General features: G+C 42.3%; 1 protein-coding gene across 1 annotated transcript in view; it reads left to right on the top strand.

Moving 5' to 3' along the window:
* The first annotated feature begins 450 nt into the window (after positions 1-450).
* Positions 451-26,767, top strand: part of LOC124616284 (cytochrome P450 6k1-like) — a 64,187-nt gene continuing 37,870 nt past the window's right edge. Inside the window, exons 1-2 of the mRNA XM_047144587.1 lie at positions 451-670; positions 2,453-2,691. Coding sequence (XP_047000543.1) covers positions 451-670; positions 2,453-2,691 — 459 coding nt within the window. The remainder of the gene's footprint in view (positions 671-2,452; positions 2,692-26,767) is intronic.

Genomic DNA, 26,767 nt, shown 5'->3' with positions numbered 1-26,767 from the left:
ATTTACCAAAAATTACCCTCAATAGAATTTACTCAGCATGAACCATGCTACAAAGTTTATTTTAAAAAAACCGATAGTTTTCTCCAGTTCTGAGAAACTTTCCTAGTTTTATTCATACGAAATCGGATAACATTTTCCGCTTTTAGAAACTTCCACCAGCCTTTTACTCAATCCGAGAACACTATCAGATGATGTACCTTCTCCTAATCGTTTTATTCATGAGAAACTGAGAATGTTCTCCGAAATTCCAAGAATAAAGTACGCTCTCCGTTTTATTCATACGACCCAATAACTCAAATAAAACAGTCTTCATGAAACTGACGTTTCAAGTGTAATAGCAACACTCCCAACATCACGTATCTCCTAGTTAGCTACTTAGTTTAATTGTAACATAAGGATCACACATGTTCATTTAAGATATTAACTCAGTGTCTTTATTCCAGGACAACGATGGGGCTGCTCTTGGACTCGTGGATTAGTGAATTCATACTTGTCGTTTCTGTGGCGACTCTCGCTATCTACCTATGGTTCGATCACGGCTTCAAATATTGGAAGAAGAAGGGCACACCTTTCGTGGAGCCAAGCATTCCGTTCGGAAACTTCAGGAAAAGCATTTTGGGTCAGGAGCCCCTTGGTGTAACGACGCAACGCTTATACAAACAGGTACCAGGTACGTTTCAAGACTTGCGGGCAAGGCTAAGTTAGACACAAGCTTGTCTTATACTGTAAATTCTTCTGGTACAGCGTACACTGCCGTGAAGGTTTCTAGCATAAATAAAATCTTCAGTAAAGATTTTGTAACCTGTCAGGACAACTCCATTGTGTGAAACTTACAAGATGTTACAGAAGGACTGCTTTGAAAACGGTAACGTCGGCAAAAAATGTGTGTACCTGCAGATACGCAGAGATGCTTTTATATCTAGAAGTGTCACATAACTTTGGAAACAAAAAGATGAACCAGGTTTTCGTGTTCCAGTACGGTGTCATTTGGTGTCACAGTGCGAAAAAGCAATACATGAATAAATGTTTGTACAATGTGCATCAAAAAGAATCATCCGATTTTAAAAAATCAGACTGATAACTAATGTCAAATACCTTTAATGAATAGTAATTTTGACCAGCATTAAAAACAATTATAATTTAACAATAGCAAAGTATATGAATGAAGTGATGGTATTAGTAGATTGAAATTTAGATGACATTTCAATAGAGCAGACCAAGATCATTTATTTCATAGATTCTACATATTTCATTATCATTATTTGTAACTAGCGAGAATGCGTCAGTTACATGATATATTATTTATCTATAAACCTTGTAAATACTCGTAGTGTACAGTATTTAGTATCAGTAGAATCGTAAGATGGTGATTTGTCACTTAAAACATCTGTCATTTGTACATTTGTTAATAAACAATACATTTATCGGATTTTAAATAAAACTGTGCTGTCATAGTGGGGGGAATGCATGTCTCGAATGGCGCTCAAGCGTTTTGATTGTTTCTGGAGAGCTAGGAAGGATTCATGAGGCAGTATGAAAGACACTCTGTTAGAAGACTCTGTGACGATCGGGCGGAGTAGCCAGATGTAGGTAATGTGTTCTGGGCGGCGAGTGACCACAAATACTTTAACTGTTGCTCAAACTTACAAAATTTCTGATTATATTGGACGAAGTCTCACCGACACTGTATTATGGAGCAGCCCTCTTAAAAGTTAAAGCGTTTTGTGTGATTGCAAAAATCCTTTCCTTCAGTTTAAATCTTTTGTTCTGGCATACATCAGTTATTCACTGGAATTCAACCCTTTTTCGTTTATTAGTATTGTTCTTAATATGTTTCAAAATTTGTTACTTTATAATTCGTATTACATACCAATGATCAAGTAAGTCAACTGCAGGATCAAGGGGGGTTGGGGGTTGGGTTGTTTGGGGAAGGAGACCAGACAGCGAGGTCATCGGTCTCATCGGATTAGGAAAGGATGGGGGAAGGGAGTCGGCCGTGCCCTTTCAGGGGAACCATCCCGGCATTTGCCTGGAGCGATTTAGGGAAATCACGGTAAACCTAAATCAGGATGGCCGGACGCGGGATTGAACCGTCGTCCTCCCGAATGCGAGTCCAGTGTGCTAGCCACTGCACCACCTCGCTCGGTGCAGGATCATGAGTAAAAGACAATAGTGAGTGGAACCTGTTGCTGAGCATAAAATAAATGACCTACATTTATTAACAGAGCCGTATATCGCGCAAGTGCCATACAATAGGTACGTCGCAAGATGGGAAGCATATAGCTCCCTCATTCCATTGCTCAAAGAAATATAGCGCACGTCCACCATACGATATGAACGAAAAGGCCCAATTCCTTCTACAGCAATAGCTACAATTATTATGTTATTTGGATATTGTAATAATTCTGCTTCTGCTATTATCTTGCAATTTAAGATTAAATTCTCTTTGCAGGAGAGCGTTATGTTGGACACTTCGGATTCTGTCGACCGATTCTTCTAATTCGTGATCCAGAGATCATACGCCACATCCTTGTGAAGGATTTCTCGACGTTCCATGACCGAGGAATCGTACTTGACGATGAAGAGCCACTGAACCATAATTTGTTTTCCTTCACTGGACAAAAGTGGCGACAACTTAGGGTCAAATTGAGTCCTACTTTCACGTCTGGTAAACTGAAGGGCATGTTTAAGGTTAGTATATACATGCTTTACATTTATTTGAATTCGAAATGCTTTAATCCAGAACTCCTCATTAAGATACGTCAAATCTCTTTCTCCAGCTACATTGTAAAATTGCATTTCTTCAATCCTGAAATTCTTGAATTACCTTTTGTCAATCGAAATACATATATGTTGGAAGGCTAATATCACTTAAGAACATATTGTTTAAGATCCCTTAGACCTTGCATGAGGAATTTAAATTTGAAAGAGTGGCTGTAGCTCTGTGGGTATTTTCTGCGTGTCACCTTAAAAAACGCTGTATTTTATTAAGTGTGTGGTTGATATATTTTAGTTGGGAACATATTATATGCATTATAACATAACCATAAACATCGCTTTAAGTTTTTCTAGGGTTTCCTTATAACAGGCTGACAAATTTAACAAAAAAATTTAAAAAAAAGTGGACCGCTTTTCTTGAAATCAACACTCCAGTTGCCAGTTATGTTGCAGTTCGGTTGCACAGTTGGTTCGAACGCAGTTACTTACCATGATCAAGTGTTTTAAATGTTTATGCCTAGATCACGATGATCATATTTTAAAATGTATATGTTTGGAAGGCATACGTTGCTGTCATCTGAGGCAAAGTTTCCGTGACTACTAATGTTCGGAGTTTACTACTGCAAAATACTTTTTAAAGCTCTGTTTATTTAAATACTTCTACAGTTCGACAGTCGCTCTAAAGCTCTTTGCGTGCCTCCGTAATGACGGAAAAGTAACGAAATTTGGAATAATATTCTTCGTGTTTGTTGTTGTGGTCTTCCTTTTGTAGAGTGATTCAAGGCTGTTGTCCAAGCTAGTCTATCCATTGCAAGCCTCTTCATCTCTACATAACCTCTTCATCTCTGAACCTGCTGACTGTGCTCAAGCCATCGTCTCCCTCTACTATGCTTGCCCCCTACACATGCTTTCATTACCCAATCAACAGTTCCTTGATGCCTCAAGATGTGTTCGAGCAACCGATCTCCTCTTTTAGTCGATTTGTGCCATACATTTCATTTTGATGCACTTCGATTCAGTACCTTCTCGTTTGTTATTCGAGCGTCACGTCTAATCTTCACCAATCTTCTAATGAACTGTATCAGCTATAAGCATCTTTGTCAAGTCAGCGTAATTCCCAAAAGCAACACTATCTGTATTTTGATCCACTATCTGCCTTACTGGCGGCGGGCAGTTTCTCTATGGAAGTTAAATTTGTAAACTTAACTATCATTTTCCTAGTCACTATGTTAAAATACACCAGCATCTTACCGCGATTGTGGAACAACACTCAGCACACGTTATCACATGGTCTCAGTGCCACCACAACATTGTTGGTAACTGCATGACAGTGCCCCAAACTCAGAAAGTAACTCACATCGTCGCAAACTAGACACGGTTTTATTTCACAAAAGGGTATCTACGCTTCAATATGCCTGGCAGGAACGATGTCGTTATCCTCCAGAATGCTACCTTTCAGCCTTACCTTAAATTGTAATTACTTTTGATATACAAGAAGATTTAAAGTACTGCAATTTGCTGCATTATATCCGGTAAACTCACTGTGAAAGTTTTTGGTGTATATATCTCCTAAAACACCCCATGAAACACTGCTTTTTGCATTTACAATACAGTTGCAAAATTCTGTACTCAATATCAGGTTTAAGAAAACATATCTGAGTAATAAGAAACAGTAATAAAAAGGAAGAAAGAAACACGAAACAAAAATCTAGATGACCTCAAGGAATCCAGCACACAAGTTGAATGACGGACTTGTTAAATTAACTGAAATTTCATTAACAAAGCAAGGAAGGAAATTACTTGAAAAGTAGTCCAAACACAACATAAACACAAAACATTCACACAAAATAACAGGAAATATGATCACAGAAACAGAATAGATAATAAAACAAGGAGAAATGGTTGAAAACCCCAATTTCAGTGCTACTTTGACAAAATAACTGGTAGCAGAACAGATAAAACGCATAATAAAGGAGAAATGGATTCACATCAACTAGAAAAACAACAGAACACAACATGTCCAGAAAACAAATCAAAAAACTGCAAAAACACAATGCAGTTATAACAAAGACGGAAAAAGGGAATACCCTGGGCCTTATGAGTGAAGCAAAATGAATCAATAAAACAGAAATATTCACAGAAAAGAATAACATTATTAAATTAGTCAGTGATCCCACAATGAGATACCAAAGAAACGTACAGCAATTTCTAAAAACAGCAGATAAATGTTTAGTTATATAAAACAAACTTTAAACAAACTAATCTCATAAAATCATCAGCCAGTTTTGTTGACATCACACAAGGAATCAGATCATAGACAGAAACAACAATGAAAATGAAGAAAGAAACACAAAACAAACAACTAAATGATAACATGAAATACACCACACTAGTGAATAAAGAAGACACAATTGATGCCCATCACAAAATCTTGAGCAAAATACATGTCAATAACAATCCCAAAGCACTCAATCTAAATAGTTTACCAAATACAAATAAACATTTTTGTCCAATTCAACCAATAATTAACTTCACTATGCACCATCTCACCACCTAGCTAGACAAACACATACAGTTATACAGAAACTGTACGCTTTCGCAAACAACAGCAACCTACGAAACACCAATGAACTGATAGAAAAAATAAAAGATGTAGTTGTGCCATCAACAGCAAACCTGACATCGTTTGACATCATATCCTGGTGCACAAAGATTCCAGTAGAAGAAATGGTCAGCATTATTAAAGAACAACAGCAGAAACAAGGGAAGATAATAAATTTACACATAGACCCTAAAGATTATGACAGAACAGAATTACTTCACATTCAACAAGGAACTCTGTCTACAAAAATGTGACCTAACAATGGGCTGACTTATAGGTGTCCTACTTCCAGACATATTACTGAACCACATTTAAAGCAGGGTATTCAGTGAAATAATACATTCAAAACAATACATGTTTATGTAGTGGCACCATTATGTGGATGACATTATATGCATGATAGACAAAACAGACACCCAGATAAAAAACTACTCAGCAGCATAAACAGCATTCACTCAAAAACTAAATTCATCATTGAGAAAGAAGCAGACACGAGAATGAATTTATTACATATCGCTGTACACAGAGACAACAACAAACATAATTTTGGAATATTCAGAAAACCTACAGCCACAAGAACAGCCATTTGCAAGAATTCGAATCATCCCCACACGCACTAACTCTTGACCATCACATACATGCCATAAAGGCTCACCCCAACTCCACACAACAAACTGAACCACACACAGAAATTAGACACAATACATTAGTTAGCTAGGAAGAATGGGTGCAACACACCAATAATAACCAAACTGAACAACAAAATGAAAAAGGAAATTAAAAAAGAACAGACTGTGAACAACGCACAGTCACAACTGAGAACCAGGAACACGAACACTAGACAAACGCAAGGAACCAGGAAAACCTTATAAAGAGCACAATAGGGCATATACTAACAGAGTAATTAAAACGTCCACAGTGTAGGAAACATCCTGATGAATAAAGTACTACAAACATCACTCCACGCAAACAACACATTACAGAAAAATCCAAACAATGAGAATCCTTCCACAAACAAATCTACAAAGTTGCAATCAATCAGTTAAACTATATTTCATGTCAATTGCCTACATAGGTCAAACATGCAGAAATTTTAAAACAAAATGTTATGAATACACTCCACTTTTGCAGATCATCTTATACAAGAAAACCACCACCCTAACAACATTCTCTATATATCTCGCTTTTACAGACACACACACAAATTACAACACATCACATCACATCTCCTAAGTTCTCACCCAACACAGACATCGCAATAGTTCTCACGAAACATTCCAAATTAGCGCTATACTAAACATAAGAAAAACGACGAACAAGTGAGGAGCGACCATAACATACCGCTTCCCAATCAGTATGGAGACATTAGCGCCTCCTCAGATCACATTTTGTGGAAAATATGTGTGAAGTAAAAATGAGAGTGAAATCATATAAAAAATGGTGTGAAAACAATGTACACAATATTAGTAGAGAGAGATTTCTAGAACAGGACAGAAAATGTAAATGCAGTAACATACAAACCGCTAGCCAGGAATAAGTACTTCAAAAACGCACAAAATTTCTTCACTGCTACTTTGCAGATGATATACTCTCAAAACGGCAAAAAAGGGCACACAAAGATACTGATCTCTAAAAATGCATTTTCACTAGCAAGAAAATGTTCAGGTCAGCCATTGAAACAAACCAGACAAAATGCACATGTTCTAATATTTAGACCTACAATGGACAAATGATCATAAACTTGGTATTGTATTTTATAGAATTAAATTTAATCCACAGAAGATGACACACACACTGAGGTGTCAAAGTATTGGGATGGCTTCTAACATCGTGGCGGCCTCCTTCTCTCCGGCATAGTGCAGCAGCTCTATGTGGCATGGACTCATCAAGTCCTTGGAAGTCTCCTGCAGAAATATTGAGACATTCTGACTATATAGTCATCCAGGATTTTGTGCACGAACTGACCTCTCGATTATGTCCCTTAAATATCCAGTGGGGTTCATGTCGGGCGATCTGGATGACCAAATAGTTCGCTCAAATGGTTCAGAATGTTCTTCAAACAAATCCTGAGCAACTGTGGCTCGGTAACATGGAGCACTGTCATTCACAAAAATCCCATCACTGATGGGGAACATGAAGTCCATGAATGGCTACTAATGGTCTCCAAGTACGCAAATACAATCAATGATCGGTTCAGGTGGACCAGAGGACCTAGTCTATTCCATGTAAGCAAAGCCCACACCATTTTGAAAACACCACCAGCTAGCACAGTGGCTAGTTGACAATTCGTGAGCATAACTCCGTAGCGTCTGCGTCACACTGGAGCCCTACCATCGGCTCTAAATCGAGACTCATCTGAATAGACTACGGTTTCCCAATTATCTAATGTCCAACCGATATCGTCACGAGCCCAGGAGAGGCGCTGTAGACGATGTTGTGCTGTTAGTAAAGGCACTAGCATCAGTCTTCTGCTGCCATATCCCTGTAACTCCAAAACTACTCGTCTGTTAGCAATGAAAATTACATGCAGAGGGTACAGAGGATACCTGTCCTCCATCAGGTGTCGTATGCTTTCTCCAAATCGTAAAACACGGCCACAGTCTGGTATTTCTGCAAAAAACTGTTCATGACATGGGTTGACAAAGAGACAGAGATCAACTGGAGAAATGGGAGCTCGAAATCTACGTTGTGCAGTAGTTAGTAAATTGCGAGACTCGAGCCACCATACCTGCTGGGCAGGAATCATATGTCCAATCACCTCGCACACACAGCTAGTGAGTGAAACGAGGCAGTATCTAGGAGGAAAGTAATTGTCCTTACTGGGGTTACACCTGAGATGGGGATGACAGTAATTTCACGCCAGTGCTTAGCAAACGTGCCCTCACACAGATGCGACTATATGTATGAATGAGAAAGTGCTTGGCTACAAGAGAAAGGTTCTGCAACATCTGAATGTGAGCATCGTCTGGCCCTGGGGTATAGGATCAGGATGAAGTGAGAGCATTATCTAGCTCTTTCACTGTAGAACAATTCTGAGAAGAGAAGGCTAATACCTGAGCCTCCTCCATTCGTATAAGGGAGGGTGATAGTCGGTGGAGCTCGACATCTCCACAGAATGGCGATCCTAGGTGTTGGAGAGAGCACCACTGTGACATCATCAGCTATGATCAGTCTGGAAATTTTGTAATGGACCTTGGGCCCAGAGAGCCTTCGGATGTTAGCCCATGCATTGGAAGAGGGAGTGGAACTGATAAAAGAACCAGTGAATGAAATCCAGCTAGCTTTTTCGCTATCCCGAAGAACGTGACGACACTGTGCTCGCAACTGTTTATAACGAATACACTTTGCCCTCGTAGGATGACTTCTGGAAATGCGGAGAGCACGTCTCTGCGCGCGAAATGCATTACGGCACTCCTCAGTCAACCAAGGGACTGGGACACAGTGAGGTGAAGACAAAGTAGAAGGATTGGAACGTTACGCGGCGGTAAGGATAATGTTGGTAATGTGGTATACCTGGTCATCACAACTGGGGAAACGTTCGTTGAAAGTCGCCAGGGAGAAGTAAAGAACCCAGTCGGCCTTAGAAAGCTGCAATTTAGATGTGTAGGTGGGTGGGGCAGGATACCACACAGGAAATGGTCGTTCGAGTAAGTTTCAGAGAGAATGGACCACTCGAGACGATGAGCAGGAAGAACAGTGCAGAAGGAGAGGCCCAAATATGAATAGGGGTGCGTGGAGTCTGAAAGGAACGGGGCGGGGGGGGGGGGGATTTCCGTGTTAAGGGAGATAAGGTTAAGCTGACTGAGAAAAATAGCCAAGAGGACTCCTCTCAGACAGGTTCTGGGAGAACCCTAAACGGGATGGTGAGTTTTTAAGTCACCAAGCAGCAAAAAGTGGTAAGGGAGTTGCCCAAACGAGCTGGAGGAAGACTGTCCTAGTGACACCGAATGATGGAGGGATGTAAACAAAGCGAAAAAGCGAAGTTAGGGAGGAAAATACAGACTGCAACAGCTTGAAGCCGGGTAGTCAGTGAGATGGTTTGACTATGAACTTCATCCTGGATGAGTAGCATGACTCCCCCATGAGATAGACTGCCATCCTCAAGGGGAAGGTCAAAGCGGACTGGAAAGAAATGCGAGATGTCAAATGGGACATGAGGGCGCAATTTTGGTTCCTGGAGGCAGAGAACAAATGGATGCTGTGATTCCAAGAGCAGCGGTAATTCCTCTCTTTTGGGTCTAAAGCACCAAACATACCATTGAAGGAGAATCATGTCAAGGGTTCAGGACTGAAGCGCCCAGAACCGCTCGGCTACCGCGGCCGGCCCTGCAGCTGTGAAACAAGTCACCAAACTTCCGTCTCGCGGTGCGAAGTCACCTGCTACACCACCGACTGGCGGGAAAGGACAGAAGGAATACTCGCACGACGACTTCTTACTTCTCTCCAACTGCTGACAGAAAGAAAGGAACATCTGTTTTTTGTAATTCATCCAACGGATGAGTTATGTCCACCACGTTAGGGAGAAATATAGAAGAATAACTGATTTTTCCAGAAACGACTGGTGTTCCTTCAGGTTCTGTGTTTTAGGGAGGTTATCAATCACTGCTAAGTGGCGCTTCGTAGGTCTGAAACCGTTCTTTGAACGAAGGTAGCTTAAACATTCAAATTTTGTCCCAAAAATCTTTGATTTTTGCAGGTTGAACTTAAGGCCCACCTCTTGCAAGTAGGTGAACAGAATCTGAAGGTTAGTAATATGTTGCTGCCGTGAGAAACGGACAACGGCGTTGCTTATCAGATAGTCGACATAGGGCTTTTGACAATGACCACATACAAATCTGCACTCCTGAGTTAACCATAGGAGGTCAGCTACTCACGCCTTATAGGACTAGCTCCGTTTCGGTTCTCGATGGTGAAAGTATACAGGATAGTCCATTGATCGTGACCGGGCGAAATAAGCGTCAAACGAAAAAACTACAAAGCACGAAACTTGTCTAACTTGAAGGGGGAAACCAGACTGCGCTATGGTTGGCCCGCTAGATGGCGCTGCCATAGGTCAAACGGATATCAACAGCGTTTTTTTAAATAGGATTTCCCATTTATTATTACATATTCGTGTAGTACGTGGATAAATATGAATGTTTTAGTTGGACCACTTTTTTCGCTTTGTGATGGATGGCACTGTAATAGTCACAAACATATGACTCACAATTTTAGACGAACAGTTGGTAACAGGTAGGTTTTTTAAATTAAAATACAGAACATAGGTACTTCTGAACATTTTATTTCGGTTATTCCAATGTGATACATGTACCTTTGTGAACTTATCATTTCTGAGAACGGATGCTGTTACAGCGTGATTACCCGTAAATACCACATTAATGCAATAAATGCTCAAAATGATGTCCGTCAACCTCAATGCATTTGGCAATACGTGTAACGACATTCCTCTCAATAGCGAGTAGTTCGCCTTCCGTAATGTTCGCACTTACACTGACAATGTGCTGACGCATGTTGTCAGGCGTTGTAGGCTGATCACGATAGCAAATGTCCTTCAACTTTCAACACAGAAAGAAATCCGGGGACGTCATATTCGGTGAACTTGCGTGCCATGGTATGGTGCTTCGACGATCAATGCACCTGTTATGAAATATGCTATTCAATACCGCTTCAACCGCACGCGAGCTATGTTGGAAGTACATCGCCATTCTGTCATGCAGTGAAACATCTTGTAGTAACATCGCTAGAACATTATGTAGTAAATCAGCATACATTGCACCATTTAGATTGCCATCGATAAAATGGGGGCCAATTATCCTTCCGCCCATAATGCCGCACCATACATTAACCCGCCAAGGTCGCTGATGTTCCATTTGTCGCAGCCATCGCGTATTTTCCGTTGCCCAGTAGTGCATATTATGCCGGTTTACGTTACCGCTGTTGGTTCAAAATGGTTCAAATGGCTCTGAGCACTATGCGACTTAACTTATGAGGTCATCAGTCACCTAGAACTTAGAACTAATTAAACCTAACTAACCTAAGGACATCACACACATCCATGCCCGAGGCAGGATTCGAACCTGCGACCGCAGCGGTCACTCGGTTCCAGACTGAAGCGCCTAGAACCGCACGGCCACACCGGCCGGCACCGCTGTTGGTGAATGACGCTTCGTCGCTAAATAGATCGCGTGCAAAAAATCTGTCATCGTCCCGTAATTTCTCTTGTGCCCAGTGGCAGATCTCTACACGACGTTCAAAGTCGTCGCCATGCAATTCCTGGTGCATAGAAATATGGTACGGGTGCAACCGATGTTGATGTAGCATTCTCAACACCGACGTTTTTGAGATTTCCCGTTCTCTTGCTATTTGTCTGCTACTGATGTGCGGATTAACCGCGACAGCAGCTAAAACACCTACTTGGGCATCATCATTTGTTGCAGGTCGTGGTTGACGTTTCACATGTGGCTAAACACTTCCTGTTTCCTTAAACATAACTATCCGGCGAACGGTCCGGACACTTGGATGATGTCGTCCAGGACACCGAGCAGCATACATAGCACACGCCCGTTGGGCATTTTGATCACAATACCCATACTTCAACACGATATCTACCTTTTCCGCAATTTGTGACCGGTCCATTTTAACACGGGTAATGTATCACGAAGCAAATACCGTCCGCACTGGCGGACTGTTACGTGATACCACGTACTTATACGTTTCTGACTATTACAGCGGCATCTATCACAAAGCGAAAAAAGTGGTTCGACTAAAACATTCACATTTCTTTACGTACGACACGAATATGCAATAAAAAATATAATAAACGCAGTTGATATCCGTTTGACCTATGGCAGCGCCATCTAGCAGGCCAACCATAGCGCCATCTGTTTTCCCACTTCAAGTTAGACGAGTTTCGTTCTTTGTAGTTTTTTAGTTTGATGCTTATTTCGTGAGATATTTGGCCCGGTCGCTATCAATGGACCGCCCTGTATATGAGAAGCCACAACGCAAGTTTTCTTATGATGATAACACTAGTCTACAAATTGAAACTTTTTTCTTTATCTGGTTTGTAAATGGTTCTATTTTTCTAAATTTTGGAGTCTTGAGTTCACTGGTAAAATCAGTATTTCTCTATCACTACAAATTTACTACATATACATCAGAATTAAAACAGCACTGATGAACACTGACAGAATTACAATAAACAAGAAATACGTATTCAAAACTTTATAAATGTATGTATACGGAAAGGACGCCAATAAAAGGTCTAAATTATTTCCCAACATGGTTTTTCAACTATAATCTTTTTCGGCTTTCGAAAATGTCACAAAGATGCCGTTATTTTGTTTGCCATTTCATCGCTCTTCCTAACAAGATGGCAGCAGCAGTCATCCATCATCGAAGAGTTCGAGTAACCTTGATAGTGGTGTTCTATAGTATGGATGTCCTCGTCAAAGCGTGCAACCTACTCACTGCTTACTGTGGCCAAATTTCCTGGAAAGAATTCAGGGTGGCGATGTTAAAGGGGAATTTAAAGTGACGCTCTACACCCCATATTCTTGTAGCAGTCTAACAGATCATTTACATTGGAAACGTAGTTATTATCATTTGTGTTGCTAGAAAAGCCCTTCACAATTGCCTAGTAAGAGGACCAAGCAGCTAATTCGATATTTGGCGTCAAAGGATGCAAATGCAGTGAAGACACATTTGAAAACTTTATGTTGGTTTGTTTGAATACCCTGCAGTATTGGAGAGGGGCAATCTGAAAATGCTCTTTAGGTTGATGCCACTATTTTGTAATAGTGAATGGTGCGGCTACGCTTTTTGCTTTCGACCATTCGATTAAAGTGGTAGTACAGGTTATGCAGGCAATATGAAGTGCAAAATTTTTGTCTTGATCACCAACAAGACGATCAAAATACTGTCAATGATTGGTTTTCTTTGAAACTGTGGGTAAATTTCCCACACAAATAGCAAATTATCGTAATGGTTTACACAGCAATGGCGTTTGCAAGTTGCCATTTTTGTTAAGTGTAAGCTTAACAAACATATGACAATGTCCCACGACAGTCACAACGAGCACTCAGCGGGACAAAAAAAAAACTCGCAAAACACTGCTGGGCCGAGGTAAGTAATAGCACCATGTGTGTTTCAGCATCGATTAAATCGTGAAAACTCTTTGGACTATGGATTATCTCGCCATCAGATGAGTAAAGTTTAGAATCTTTATAACATCTGCCTTCCAGTGATGAAATGGAGATCTTCCTGTACCAAAAGGACAAAAAACATTAGAACATTAGATATCTAAACAAAAGAGTAGGAAACAGCGTAACACCGTCAATAAACAATAAAAATGCATAAAAATTCAAAAATCTCACGAATGAGAACTTTCTAAAAGGTATATTCGAATTCATGATTAACTGACAACCTCAGCTACCGACAGGTGTTGTTGATATACCTCGATAGCTGAGGTTGTCAGTTAGTCATCATTTATTCCAGGGAAAAGCTGCATGGTCATCAACAGTAACTGTTCTGTCGAGAACAAGTTACTGTCTTCGTATATATTCGAATTCTACGCGCCAAAGTACATATATATGTCAAATCCCCTATGCAGAATGAGTGCTGCGTCGTGTAATCATTAAGAAACTCCAGATTCCATTAATGGAGTGAGTTTTCGAAATAGGCGGAGCGCTTATGGCTCGATCCAAGATAAAGAAATGGATTTTTGACAAGTGCCTAAAACGCCAGATGTGTGAGTCCCACTCTTCCATCAGTTCTTGGAATGGTGGAAAAGTTGGAAGCATGGATGAGTGTGCTGCATGCTGAAAAGGGGGGGGGGGGGGGGGGCGAGCAGGTTTCGGGCGGACTGCAGCACCCTGCGAAGTAATAACCAACTGATGCATCAAGTATAACTGCTGTTGTTGCTGCTGCTACTGCTGTTGTTGTTCTAGCAACCTGCGCCAACACTGGATCCACTGTGGTCGTGGAAGCCACGCGGAAACTAAATAACCTCATCGCCAAAGACTGTAGTATCTACAGATTTATTGAAAATATTATGATTCAGCTACCCCTGCCGATGGGCTTTATGTAATCCACAATGCCTTCAAAAACCACGTGCAAGATTTTCACATTCTCTTACTCATTACGTGCAAACTAATAGTACTATAAAAGTTAACAGGATTATATGTAGGAAATTTAGTGTAGTTAATCTTTCTATTGGGATACGTCTCCTCTGGAGGCAACAGTTGTCGAGTTATTCACTAAAAACGTACCTGAGGATCACTTTTATTCATATTTCGGGAACAACTGCAAAACTAAGGCCTCTAGCGATACCGAACTTCGCTATAAAATTTAAACTAGGTAAAATTTCCTAAAAATTGGTCGTGTTCTGTCTTTTTTTTTTATTTTTTTGGGGGGTAAGGGGGAGGGGGAATTTGATGATGTTGCGGGTTGCATAAACCCATCTTTAGGGGCTGCTGATCACCCTGTATAACTGCAGTAACTGAGCACCAAAAACTGTACACACACTTACAGAAACAGTGGGAAAAACGATGCAGGTCCAAGTCTGATAACAACCATGCCCCTCATAACAAAGAGTCGTAATTTTAAGTAGAACCTTCACGGAACATGAATGATGCAAGAGAGAGTGGCCTGCGCTGCTGGTGTGTAGCTAGACCCAATCAGTCGGCGGTGACGCTGGCAGCAAGCGAAGGAGGCCCTCTGATTTCATTCTCTGGCTAGCGACTTCAAGTGTGAACACTCCGGCAGTGATGGTGGCGGCATATGTGGGCACGCCACCACGCTATGCGTCTTTTTATTGAATTTACCTGCCCTGGGACGGTGAGATTTCACCGAACCTACAGGATCTAGCGATATTGCGGTTTCGTTATCAAATTGACTGTGTCATTTTCACAGGAGATGCAGTCACCAAACCCAATGCCTTCGTAAATAAAAACACTTAATTGTCCCTCACGTATAAACCTGAGTAACTGAACGTTAAGTGATAGACAGGAAGAACATGCTGTATAACGTTGGACTACTACAATGTTTAAGGCTCAAAATTATCTTTTTCACAAACTGCATAGCAGACTGCAGACTGAGTAACAAATCTGCACAGTTGTTAACCGGATTTAAAATAGCTCGAGCCCCCACATTGTGATTTGTAAACTCTCTATTTAATGCTAAAGTACAGTCACCATTACTCAGACTCAACTAAAGTTCAACTCGCAACAGAGTTTTTTAAGTCCAGATCAGCTCAGCACATGAAAAATTACGAGACCCACTGAACCTTAGACAAAATATTTGAGGTTGTTGATGGCTGCAAAGATTATTATAGTCCCCACTAAAACACTGTGTAAAATTTCTCTGTCATGACCACAGCGTCAAAAAACTACTATATTCTTAACACGTTTGGCTAGAACATCGCCCACAGCAACTGTGCTAACCAACTGCGAAAGACGCCAGGTGGCTATCGTCTTCTGTAAGTTCGGTCCTAATACTCCCACAAATTCCAAGACCATACGTCGCTCAGCGTGCTAGAGAAACCAACATTCACACTTATATGTTATTTCTACAAAAAACTTATCTTGAAACTAGATGTGTAATTAGAAGCATCCTAAAAATCTGTGTAAATGATACAAAACAACGCAAAATCCAGGATGTAATGAAACAATATTATGAAATTTGCTACTCACCAAGTAGCTGAGATGCTGTGTCGCAGACTGGCACAACAAAAAGGCTGTCACAAAACAAGTTTCCGCCCAACAAGGCTTTTGTCAACAACAGACGACATACAAACACACACACAGACACTCATGCAAACACAACTCACACACATCACCGCAGCCACTGGCAGCTGAAGGCAGACTACGAGCAGCAGCGGTGCATGATGGGACAGGCAACTGTTTGGGGGTAAGGAGGAGGCTGGCACAGGGAGTGGGAGGGATAGCAGGATAGGGGTGGGGGACGGTTAATTGCCGCTGGGGATCATGCAGGGAAGAGGTGGAGACAGTGTAGGGCAGCTAGTTGCAGTCCAAAGATTAGACAGAGGGTGGGGGAGAGAAGGGGGGTAGTGGAAAAGGAGAGAAGTAAAATGACTGCGTGCGTTGGTGGACTAGACTGCTCTGTAGTGCTGGGATGGGAATGGAGAAGGTGCTAGATGGGTGAGGACGATGACTAACGAAGGTTGGGGCCAGGAGGATTACAGGAACGTAAGATATACTGCAGGGAGAGTTCCCAGCTGCACAATTCAGGTTGGTGTTGGCGGGAAGAAAAGTCTAGGAAGCAGTCACTGAAATGACGAATGTCGTGTAGGGTGACGTTCTCGGTAACAGGGTGGTCCAGTTATTTCTTGGCCACAGTTTGTCAGTGGCCATTCATGCAGACAACTAGCTTGTTGGTTGTCATGCCCACAAAGAGTGCAGCACAGTGGTTGAAGCTTAACTTGTCGTTCACATGATTGGTTTAACAGGTAGCCCTGTCTGTGATGGTATTGGTGATGTTTGTAACAGGACTACAGTATGTGGCGATTGGAGGATGTATGGGACAGGTCTTGCTTCTAGGACTATTACAAGGATATGAGCCATGAGGTAAGGGGTAAGGAGCAGGGGTTGTGTTGTGCAGACGAGTGTAATGTGTAGATTTGGCAGCCAGCGCAATACCACTGTGTGAGAGGTGGGAAGTATAGTGGGCAGCTCATTTCTCATTTCAGAGCACGACGTGGGGTAGTCGAAATCCTGGTGGAGAATGAAATTCAGTTGCTCCAATCCTAGGTGGTACTGGGTTACAAGTAGGATGGTCCTCTGTTGCCAGATGGTGAAGCATTGGGAGATGGTGGGTGACTGGAAATGAGAGGCACAGAAGGTTTTTTTTGTAGAAGGTTAGGAAGATAATTAATGTGACCAAGGCATCAGTGAGACCCTCTGTGTATTTCGAGAGGTACCACTTGTCGCTGCAGATGGCCGTGGTTGGCTAGGCTGTATGGAAGTGACCTCTTGGTATTGAACAGGTGGCTGCTGTCAGAGTGGATGTATTGCTGGTGCTTAGTAGGTCTGATATGGACAGAGCCACTGATGTAGCCATCTCTCAGGGGAAGGTCAACATCTAGGAAGGTGACTTGTTGAATTGAGGAGGACCAGGCGAAACGAATGGGGAAGAAGCTGTTGAGGTTCTGGAGGAATGTGGATAGGGTGTCCTCACCTGAGCCAGAAGAGGGGTTTAGGATTTGGGGTGTTTAAAAAGGATTACTCTAGATGGCCTATGGATGGGATCATAGGATGGTGCCATGTGGGTGCTCATATCCATAGCCCAGATTTGTTTGCAGGTAATGCCTTCAAAGGAGAAGTGTGGGTAATGATAAAGGGTCATGGTGACGAGGAAAGAGGCTAACGGTATGGAATCCATCGAGTATTGGGAATGGTAATGTTCAGCAGCAGTAAGGCTGTGGGCATTAGGGATGTTGGTGTAAAGGGAGGTGGCATCAGTAGGAAGATGGGTTACAGGTAGTAGGCTGAAGGTGTTGGTCTGCAAGAGCAGAGATTCTCTCAGTGGGGGCACAGTAACCAGCCACAATAGGGCATCCTAGGTGGTTGGGTTTATGGACTTTAGGAAGCACATGTGGGGTGTGGTACGGATGAGTAGAGAGATTGATTCCAGAGAGAGGTTCTAGGATGGACCTAAGGATTTGCAGAGAGCCTGGAGATCCTGCTGGATTTCAGGAATGATGGCACTGTGGCAATGTTTGTAGGTGGATGAGTCTGACATTTCGCAAGATCCCTCTGCCAGGTAATCCTTCTAGTTAAAAACAACAGTGGTGTATCATGTGCCTGCAGATAAGATTACAAGGTTGGAATCAGTTTTAGGTGGTCAACTGCAGTTCTTTCTGCAGATGTAAGGTTAGTTTGCATGTTGAGGGATTTGGGGAATGATGGTGAGGCAAGGTTTGAGGTTAAGAAATTCTGGGAAGTTAACAGGGAGTGATTTGGGGGCAGTGGCGGTGGATCACGGTTGGATGGAGGCGTGGACTGAGTCTGGCAGGGTTCAACATTGGTCTTTGATTGACTCAGATTAGTAGGGTTGGTGGCGAAAAAGTGTTTCCACTGTAGGGACCAGGAGAAAGAGAGAAGTTCTTTAACACATCTTGCATGATTGAATTTGGGAGTGGAGCAAAAGGTGAGGCTTTTGGAAAGGACTAATATTTCTGCAGGGCTAAGGCTTCTGAAGGAAACGGTCATGACTATGTTTCAGGTCTTTTCAGTTTATTGATTTTATGTGGTGGTGATCGAGTTTTGGAGGATGGGATACATGTAGTATGTCTGTGAGACAGGATTTCTCAGCTATGAGGGGAGGTTTGGAGGTTGTTGTGGTGGACAGTGGTACTCCAAGGCAGGAGTGGGAAGAGAGCAGGGTGGAGAGCTTTTTGAGGTGGCGTTGTGATTGTTGCTCTCGTTCCTGGAGGGCAAGAGTTCCAATGTGTGTTATGGGTTCCAGGTATTTGGGATTGCATAGCAGGGTAATTTTACAGATGGAGAGCAAGTATTGCAAGGAGGTTTGCAATTGACTGACATGGTTTTGCAGGACTATGTTGGTAAGGACTAAGGATTGGTGGAATCTGAACAGAAAGGACTGGCATTATCTGAACAGATAGAGACGGCCGCGGTGGTCGTGCGGTTCTAGGCGCTCCAGTCCGGAGCCGCGCTGCTGCTACGGTCGCAGGTTCGAATCCTGCCTCGAGCATGGATGTGTGTGAATTCCTTAGGTTAGTTAGGTTTAATTAGTTCTAAGTTCTAGGGGACTGATGACCACAGCAGTTGAGTCCCATAGTGCTCAGAGCCATTTTTGAACAGATAGAAATCATTGTGGAAGGAAGAGAGGTAGCCGCAGATGAGTATTTTGACGGTAAGTCCGTTTGGGGGGGATTCCATGAGCCAAGCAACATCACAGTAATAGTGTGGGACTGGGTTCTGGCTAGGGATAAGGAAACTTTTCTATATTGATGCAGATGGAAGGGGCAAGGGCCCATGGTGTTGGAAGAAACAGGAGAAAACGTAAATAAAGTAGAATTATGCGCAAAAAAAATTCGCAAAAGTAATCCCAAACACATGCGAAAAATCACGAAAAAGATGAAACGAAGGAAATATGGGGAAACAAGATGAAACTGAGGGTGTACGATGACAGTGACAAGAGAAAACCCTCTAAAATTGGCGTGAAGTCATAATAAGGTCAAAGAAAAGACATAAATTTAAAAAAATATTTTACTGTGGGTTGGAGGTATGAAGGCGAATAAGCATGAATAAGGGGCATGGTGGATATGACTGGATGAGGTGAAATTAGTAGGTGCAAACTGGGATAGAACGGAGAAGGAATGGGGGGTGGGGATGAGTTGGTAGGATGAGAAACAAGAAACGTATGGGAAATAACATGTGAAAATATGGGAAAGTGACACAGGGTGACTGATTAAGTTGAAGGTACAGAATTAATGATATCAGCAGCAGTAATGTGGGACGTAAGATGCTGCACCAACTATCAGCTTGGTCTTGTAGCCATCTGTTGTGCACAGTTGAGACTGTTGATACAGTGTGGCTCGTAAGTAAAACGTGTGGTGTGGTTTGTAAGGCGACAAGAGAAACACAGGAAAGAAGAGAAGGAAGAATGGATATTGTGTATATTAATGCATCAGAAGATAGTAACAAAGAAAAACAGCACTGGGTTTATGATAGAAGAAAAGTCGTCCAGCAAAAACAAGCAATGGAAAATCCAGGATGGAGTTGAAAAAATTACAAAAAGGATAGCTGGATAGCTGCTACTCATCATATAGCAGAGAGACTGAGTCAGAGATAGGTGGAACAAAAGACTGACACAAAATAAGCTTTCGGCCAACAAGACCTTTGTCAAAAATAGACAACAGACATAGACACATACTCACGCAAATGCTACTCACACACACATGATCACAGTCTTTGGCAGCTAAAACCAGAGTACCAGCAGCAGCATCAGTGCATGATGGGAGAGGTAACTGAGTGGGGATGAGGAGGAGAGTGGGGTAGGGAGGAGGGAGAGGTAGCAGGGTGGGGGTTATGGCCGGTGAAGTGCTGCTGGGGACATGCAGGGACATGGTGGAAAGAGGGTAGGCCAGCTAAGTGCAACCAGGAGGTTAGATGGAGGGCAGGGCAGAGATGGGGGGATAGTGTAAAAGGAGAGAAGTAAAAAGGCTGGGTGCATTGATGGAATCAAGTCTTGCATAGTGCTGGAATGGGAACAGGGAAAGGGCTAGATGGGGGAGGAGAATGACTAATGCAGGATGAGGCCAGGAGTGCTACGGGAATAAAGAATATATTGCAGGGAGAATTCCCACCTGCACAACTCAGAAATGCCGGTGTTGGGAGGAAGAATCCATATGGCAAAGGTTGTGAAGCAGTCAGTGATATGAAGAATGTCATGCTGGACATCGTGTTCAGCAGCAGGATGATCCAGTTGTTCCTTGGCCACAGTTTGTCGGTGGCTATTCATGCAGACAAATACCTTGTTGGTTGTCATCCCCACATAGAATGAAGCACATTTGCTATAGCTTAGCTTGTAGAGCACATGTCTGGTTTCAAAGATAGCACTGCCTCTGATTGTATAGGTGATGTTTGTGACCAGACTGGAGAGGGTGATGGTGAGAGGATGTATAAGACAGATCTTGCAGCTAGGTCAACTATAAATCATCATACTCACTCACTCATCTTGTTTCCTGTATTTCGTCAGTTTCATCCTTTTCATGATTTTTCTCGTGTATTTGAGAGTACGTTATTTACGTTTTTTCGCTGTTTCCTCCATCACTAATGATACTTGTAACTCAGTACTACCCAGGACTGGAGCAAATGAATTTCATTCTCCAGCAGAATTTCGACTACCTCTCGTTGTACCCTGAAATGAGAAATAGCCTGCCCACTATACTTCCCATGCCTCACACAATGGTATTCGACAGGTTTCCCAACCTACACAATATACTCATCTACTCCTACACAATCCTTGCTCCCTACCCCTTACCTCATGGCTCATATCCCTGTAATAGACCTGGAATCAAAACTTGTCACATACATCGTCCCAACGCCACCTACTCTAGTCCTGTCACAAACATTGTCGATACCATCACAAGCAGGGCTACCTGTGAAACCAGTCATGTGAACTTCAAGCTAAGCTTCAACCACTGTGCTTCGCTCTTTGTGGCCATTACAACCTGTCAGGACATTACCAGTAATAAAAGATGGCTAGCATCACCGAGAAGCGTCAGCAAGCATTTTATTTCTAACAAAAGTAGTTCCACATGACGTCAACTATCCTCCCTAGACGTTTGATTCAAAGATGTTGAAATGCCCTGTATAAACTTTCTTATTCTTGTGCTAAGTATGTTAATAATTGCCAATCACTTTTCACTGGAGTAAGTTTTATAGAATTTATCACTGGAAGTAATTAACTAATCGGGCAATAGACTAACATTATACAGAAATTACCAATTATTAAGTTACCATATCACGGCATACAGTTTCTTTTTCTGTTATTAGTTCCTGGTGTAGTGTGCACCTGTGGAATTAATCAAGTACTGCAGTTGCTGTGAGTCAGTATCTTCACATCTTAGAATGTAGGTATGCATGTCCATCTCTTGATAGTATCTTGCGATGTGGGCGTAGAGTTTTGGCTATTAGGTAAGATTTGTGACACTTGTCAGGAGAAGAATTCTCAGTTTGTCGACTGTCTTCATAAATTTTGACCTGCTGAACAGCTGAGAAGATAGTATTTTAGATGTGCTACTTCTGACAGGTGATCTTCTCAATAGGGAGAGGTGGTGCTGTAGAGATGTGCAGAATAACAGCAGTGTCCTGTATGGACTCTCATGACCGACTATATAGTCTGTTAAAGTTTTAACTTTAAATACCGTTTTCTTTTGGGATTGTATTGTTGAATACGTGAAAAGTTATGCCGTTTCATCAACTGAGAGGATTCCCAGAATCAGTAACAATCATTAAATGTCCCTTTAGTTACAGTGGTGTATAAAGTAAATGTATAAAGAAAGGTATTCCTTCCGTGATGCTACCTTTTGTTAACTGTTCGACAGATTTATTGTTTCTGGTTGGGGAATACCCTATGACTCAGAGAAGCTGAACTCTTTTGTATTCTTGAAGATGTGATTCGTCTACTGCAACTAAATGAAAGGCTGTTTGTTTTGTACCATACACGTTTCATTTCGTTTTATTTGTGAAGCACCTTCAATGGTGACTTGTTAAGGTAAGGGGAGTCTGAAGTAAGTAATACAACACATTATGGGATGTGTTTATTCAGGATTCCAATACACCATGTTATTCCCCATTCTTTTGGAGAGAAACAACTATTTTTGACATAATCTCCGTTCATTGCGACTGCCTTACGCCACCTTATTGTGACAGCCTGTATGCCTGCTTGGTACCACGCTACTGGTTGACATGAGCCAAAGTCTTGCTTCATCGATGACCTCCCCATTATCTACATAGTACTTCCCACGGAATGCTACGCTCATTGCGCTAAAGAGATGGAAGTCGAAATGTGTGAGATCCGAGCTGGAGCGTGGGGCAGGGAAACAATTCAATGAAGTTTTCTGAGCACCTCGTTTTTTGTACTGGTGAACACGATGAAGTCGTTTCTGCAGTTTCCTGAGGGTAGCAAAACACTCTTCCGAGGTAATCGTTGCACCGCGTCTACCTAGTCCAAGAAGACCGTCTCCATGAATTTACCGGCTGCGGGTGCAGCTTTGAACCTTTTCCTCAGAGAGGTGGTGTGGCGGCACTTCATGGATTGCCGTTCTGTTTCCGCTGCGAAGTGATGAACCCATGTTTTATCGTCTGTGACGATGCTGGACAAAAATATTTTCAGTCACCTCGTAACGCGCAAGAAATTCCGCACAGTTGGTCCATTGTTGTTCTTTACGGTCTTCTGTTAGGAACCCAGAGGGCATTTGCCTTTGAACACCTGAGCTGGTGGATGAATGTGTCAGCGCTGCCAACAGAGACGACGAGCTGCGTAGCGAGGTGTTTGATTGCAATCCGTCGCTCAGCTCGAATGAGAGTGTCCGCACGTTCCAACACTGGAGGCGTCACAGTTGTTTGCAGCCAGCCAACACCTGGAAGATTGGACAGGTTTCCTCGGCTTTTTCTAACTCTATGACGCGGCATTCAAGTTTTGCATTGGCCATAGACCATGCTGATAACTCGTTTTTGATTACAGACACAGCCGCTTGACTTATTTTGACGTTTTTTATGTTTTGCTCCAAGAGCAGTGTAATCCTCGCGTGTCTCGGTGTTACTGTTTCGTCCTCTGCCTGTCCCATGTCGTCCTGTGGAGAGGGAGCAGACACCATAGATGCCCGTTTAGGCGCACTCGAATCACTCATTTCGATTTCAGCCATCATTGGTAACGAGGGATAAAAAGGTGGGAGCCCGTCTCTTGCCCTGGACCGGACCTCGCCCAAAAGCCAAGGGCACTCTCGAACTGCTGGGTTCAACACGCCGTCGCCAGCGCACCGGTCCCCATCGGTGGCTCCGTCATCGACTATTTCACCCGACGCTCCTCGGCAAGTGCACTCCGCACTCCCCTAGAACTTAGAACTACTTAAACCTAACTAACCTAAGGACATCACACACATCCATGCCCGAAGCAGGATTCGAACCTGCGCCCGTAGCGGTCGCGCGGCTACAGACTAAAGCGTTTAGAACCGCTCGGCCACAGCGGCCGGCGAGGATGACCTAGTAGATAGTGTCGGAAGTCCCATGCGGCTTTTTGCGGATGATGCTGAAGTATACAGAGAAGTTGCAGCATTAGAAAATTGTAGCGAAATGCAGGAAGATCTGCAGCGGATAGGCACTTGGTGCAGGGAGTGGCAACTGACCCTTAACATAGACAAATGTAATGTATTGTGAATACATAGAAAGAAGGATCCTTTATTGTATGATTATATGATAGCGGAACAAACACTGGTAGCAGTTACTTCTGTAAAATATCTGGGAGTATGCGTGCGGAACGATTTGAAGTGGAATGATCATATAAAATTAATTTTTGGTAAGGCGGGTACCTGGTTGAGATTCATTGGGAGAGTCCTTAGAAAATGTAGTCCATCAACAAAGGAGGTGGCTTACAAAACACTCGTTCGACCTATACTTGAGTATTGCTCATCAGTGTGGGATCCGTACCAGATCGGGTTGACGGAGGAGAGAGAGAAGATCCAAAGAAGAGCGGCACGTTTCGTCACAGGGTTATTTGGTAACCGTGATAGCGTTACGGAGATGTTTAACAAACTCAAGTGGCAGACTCTGCAAGAGAGGCGCTCTGCATCGCGGTGTAGCTTGCTCGCCAGGTTTCGAGAGGGTGCGTTTCTGGATGAGGTATCGAATATATTGCTTCCCCCTACTTATACCTCCCGAGGAGATCACGAATGTAAAATTAGAGAGATTAGAGCGCGCACGCAGGCTTTCAGACAGTCGTTCTTCCGTGAACCATACGCGACTGGAACAGGAAAGGGAGGTAATGACAGTAGCACGTAAAGTGCCCTCCGCCACACACCGTTGGGTGGCTTGCGGAGTATAAATGTAGATGTAGATGTAGAAGACAGGACGCTTCGCCCAACGATTCACCGTGTTTTTCTTAACTTTAAGGCCTCTGCAGACATTCTGCAAGCGTCTACGAATATTTTCGATGCTCTGGTTTCTCTTCAAAAGAAACTCCATGACTGCCCTCTGCTTGGAACGCACCTCTGTTTTGAAGGCTACGTATAGCGCCGCTACCTATCGGAACGTCATGAAACTGCAGGGCCTCAAATGGCTACACTTCCATTCACAAGGGTAGAGGAGGGGAAGCTGCTATGGTGTGCGTCCTTTACGTTCACTCTAAATTACATGGGGAAAGGGGAGGGGTCACTGTGAGTTGTGTCCAAGTCACTCCACGCTTTCACGCAGCTATCAGGCTGCCATTATCTGGTTTGTCCTGTAGAACAAACAAAAAGAGTGCCTCAGACTCTGTTCACTTAATATCTAAGGGTGGGTCACAATGAAATGGGGATACATACATTATATCTTTCATTATGTTACTGAAACAAAGTTAACAGAACTTTTTCAATTTTTCTCTCGCGGTTACTTAATTGTCATAAAATCGATAACCAAATGGCTCAAAACGCCGTTAGTCAAGTACTAGAGAAAATTTATGCTCAAGGTATACAATCATAAATCCTATTTGATTTCAATTTATTATTTCTGGGCCGGAACACTGAACCAATGCTCGGTACATTCTTGATACATTTGTATTTTATTTACTTAGCTGACTCATCTTCTATTACCTTATTCTTAGAGATAGTATGAGTATATTTGATTAGTAGTTGTCTTCTCAGCCTCTTTGTACATGTGAGTAACTTGTGGTAATAGTACAGTTCTGAGTGTTCAAAACACACTAGTTTAGTTGACTACTAAATCCACTTATTGGTCCTCTGCTGCTGTGTCAGTTCCACATCTGCAATTATGTACTTACTTCATCGAAGTGTATTTATGCTGAGCTATAAATAATGTTTCACGTCTGCCATTATGTTACTCAATTATGTTGCTAGTGTATGTACTTATTTAACACTCACTCTATTAACATTTAAAGCACAGGATAGCACATTTATTTCATATCTGAAGTGTATTGCAGCTGATCAGTTTGCTCACGTTGCAATCCATTTCCACTCGATCGGACGCTGAAACCACAGGTAGTCTCTCTCGACCTACCACTAAAGTGCATTAAGTAATTATGGACGAGCGTAATGCTAAATTCCTTAAACCTATAGGACACCATGAGCTGCTCTGTCTCATCTAACATAAGGGTACCTATGGTCGCATTCACGCCTCCAACTCATAACCTCAATACGTGCAGGTGTGTCCTCTCACACACTACACCAAATAACGGCCAGCTCCAACCTTATAAATATTTCAAGGACGTGTCCTTCACGTCTCAACCACAAACACTGTTCAATTCTATTACACTGCCATTCCTTGCTACACAAGGTGAGCTCATTCTTACAACTTATCTGCATATTTTTCATGACACTAAGCAATCTCTTTTACTATTAATTAGTTAGCTCTACAACATACAATAGGTTTCCCTGCCACTTCAGATCCTGCTTGTACACCAATTTGTATATCTTTTTAAATTACTGTTGGTGGGCCATTTCCAATAAAACAACACTTTGTAATTATAATATTACCAGGGTTCTATACATACTTGTTACTCGTATACATTTGTATCTTAATTACATCATACTTCTCTGTTGTTTATGTCACTGTTAGGTTTGTCACATTAGGTATTTTCTTCACTAATCGTTGGATAGAATGGTTACAGAACTCATGGCTTGATAGCCATGACGGAAAATTTTTGTATTGCAAAGAAGGAGTCGAAACTTTGGTGGATAGGAAAGAT

Source organism: Schistocerca americana, chromosome 5 (assembly GCF_021461395.2).
Source record: "Schistocerca americana isolate TAMUIC-IGC-003095 chromosome 5, iqSchAmer2.1, whole genome shotgun sequence".
NCBI lineage: Eukaryota > Metazoa > Arthropoda > Insecta > Orthoptera > Acrididae > Schistocerca > Schistocerca americana.
The sequence above is the reverse complement of the archived record's forward strand: the minus strand, read 5'-3'. Positions and strand labels throughout refer to the sequence as shown.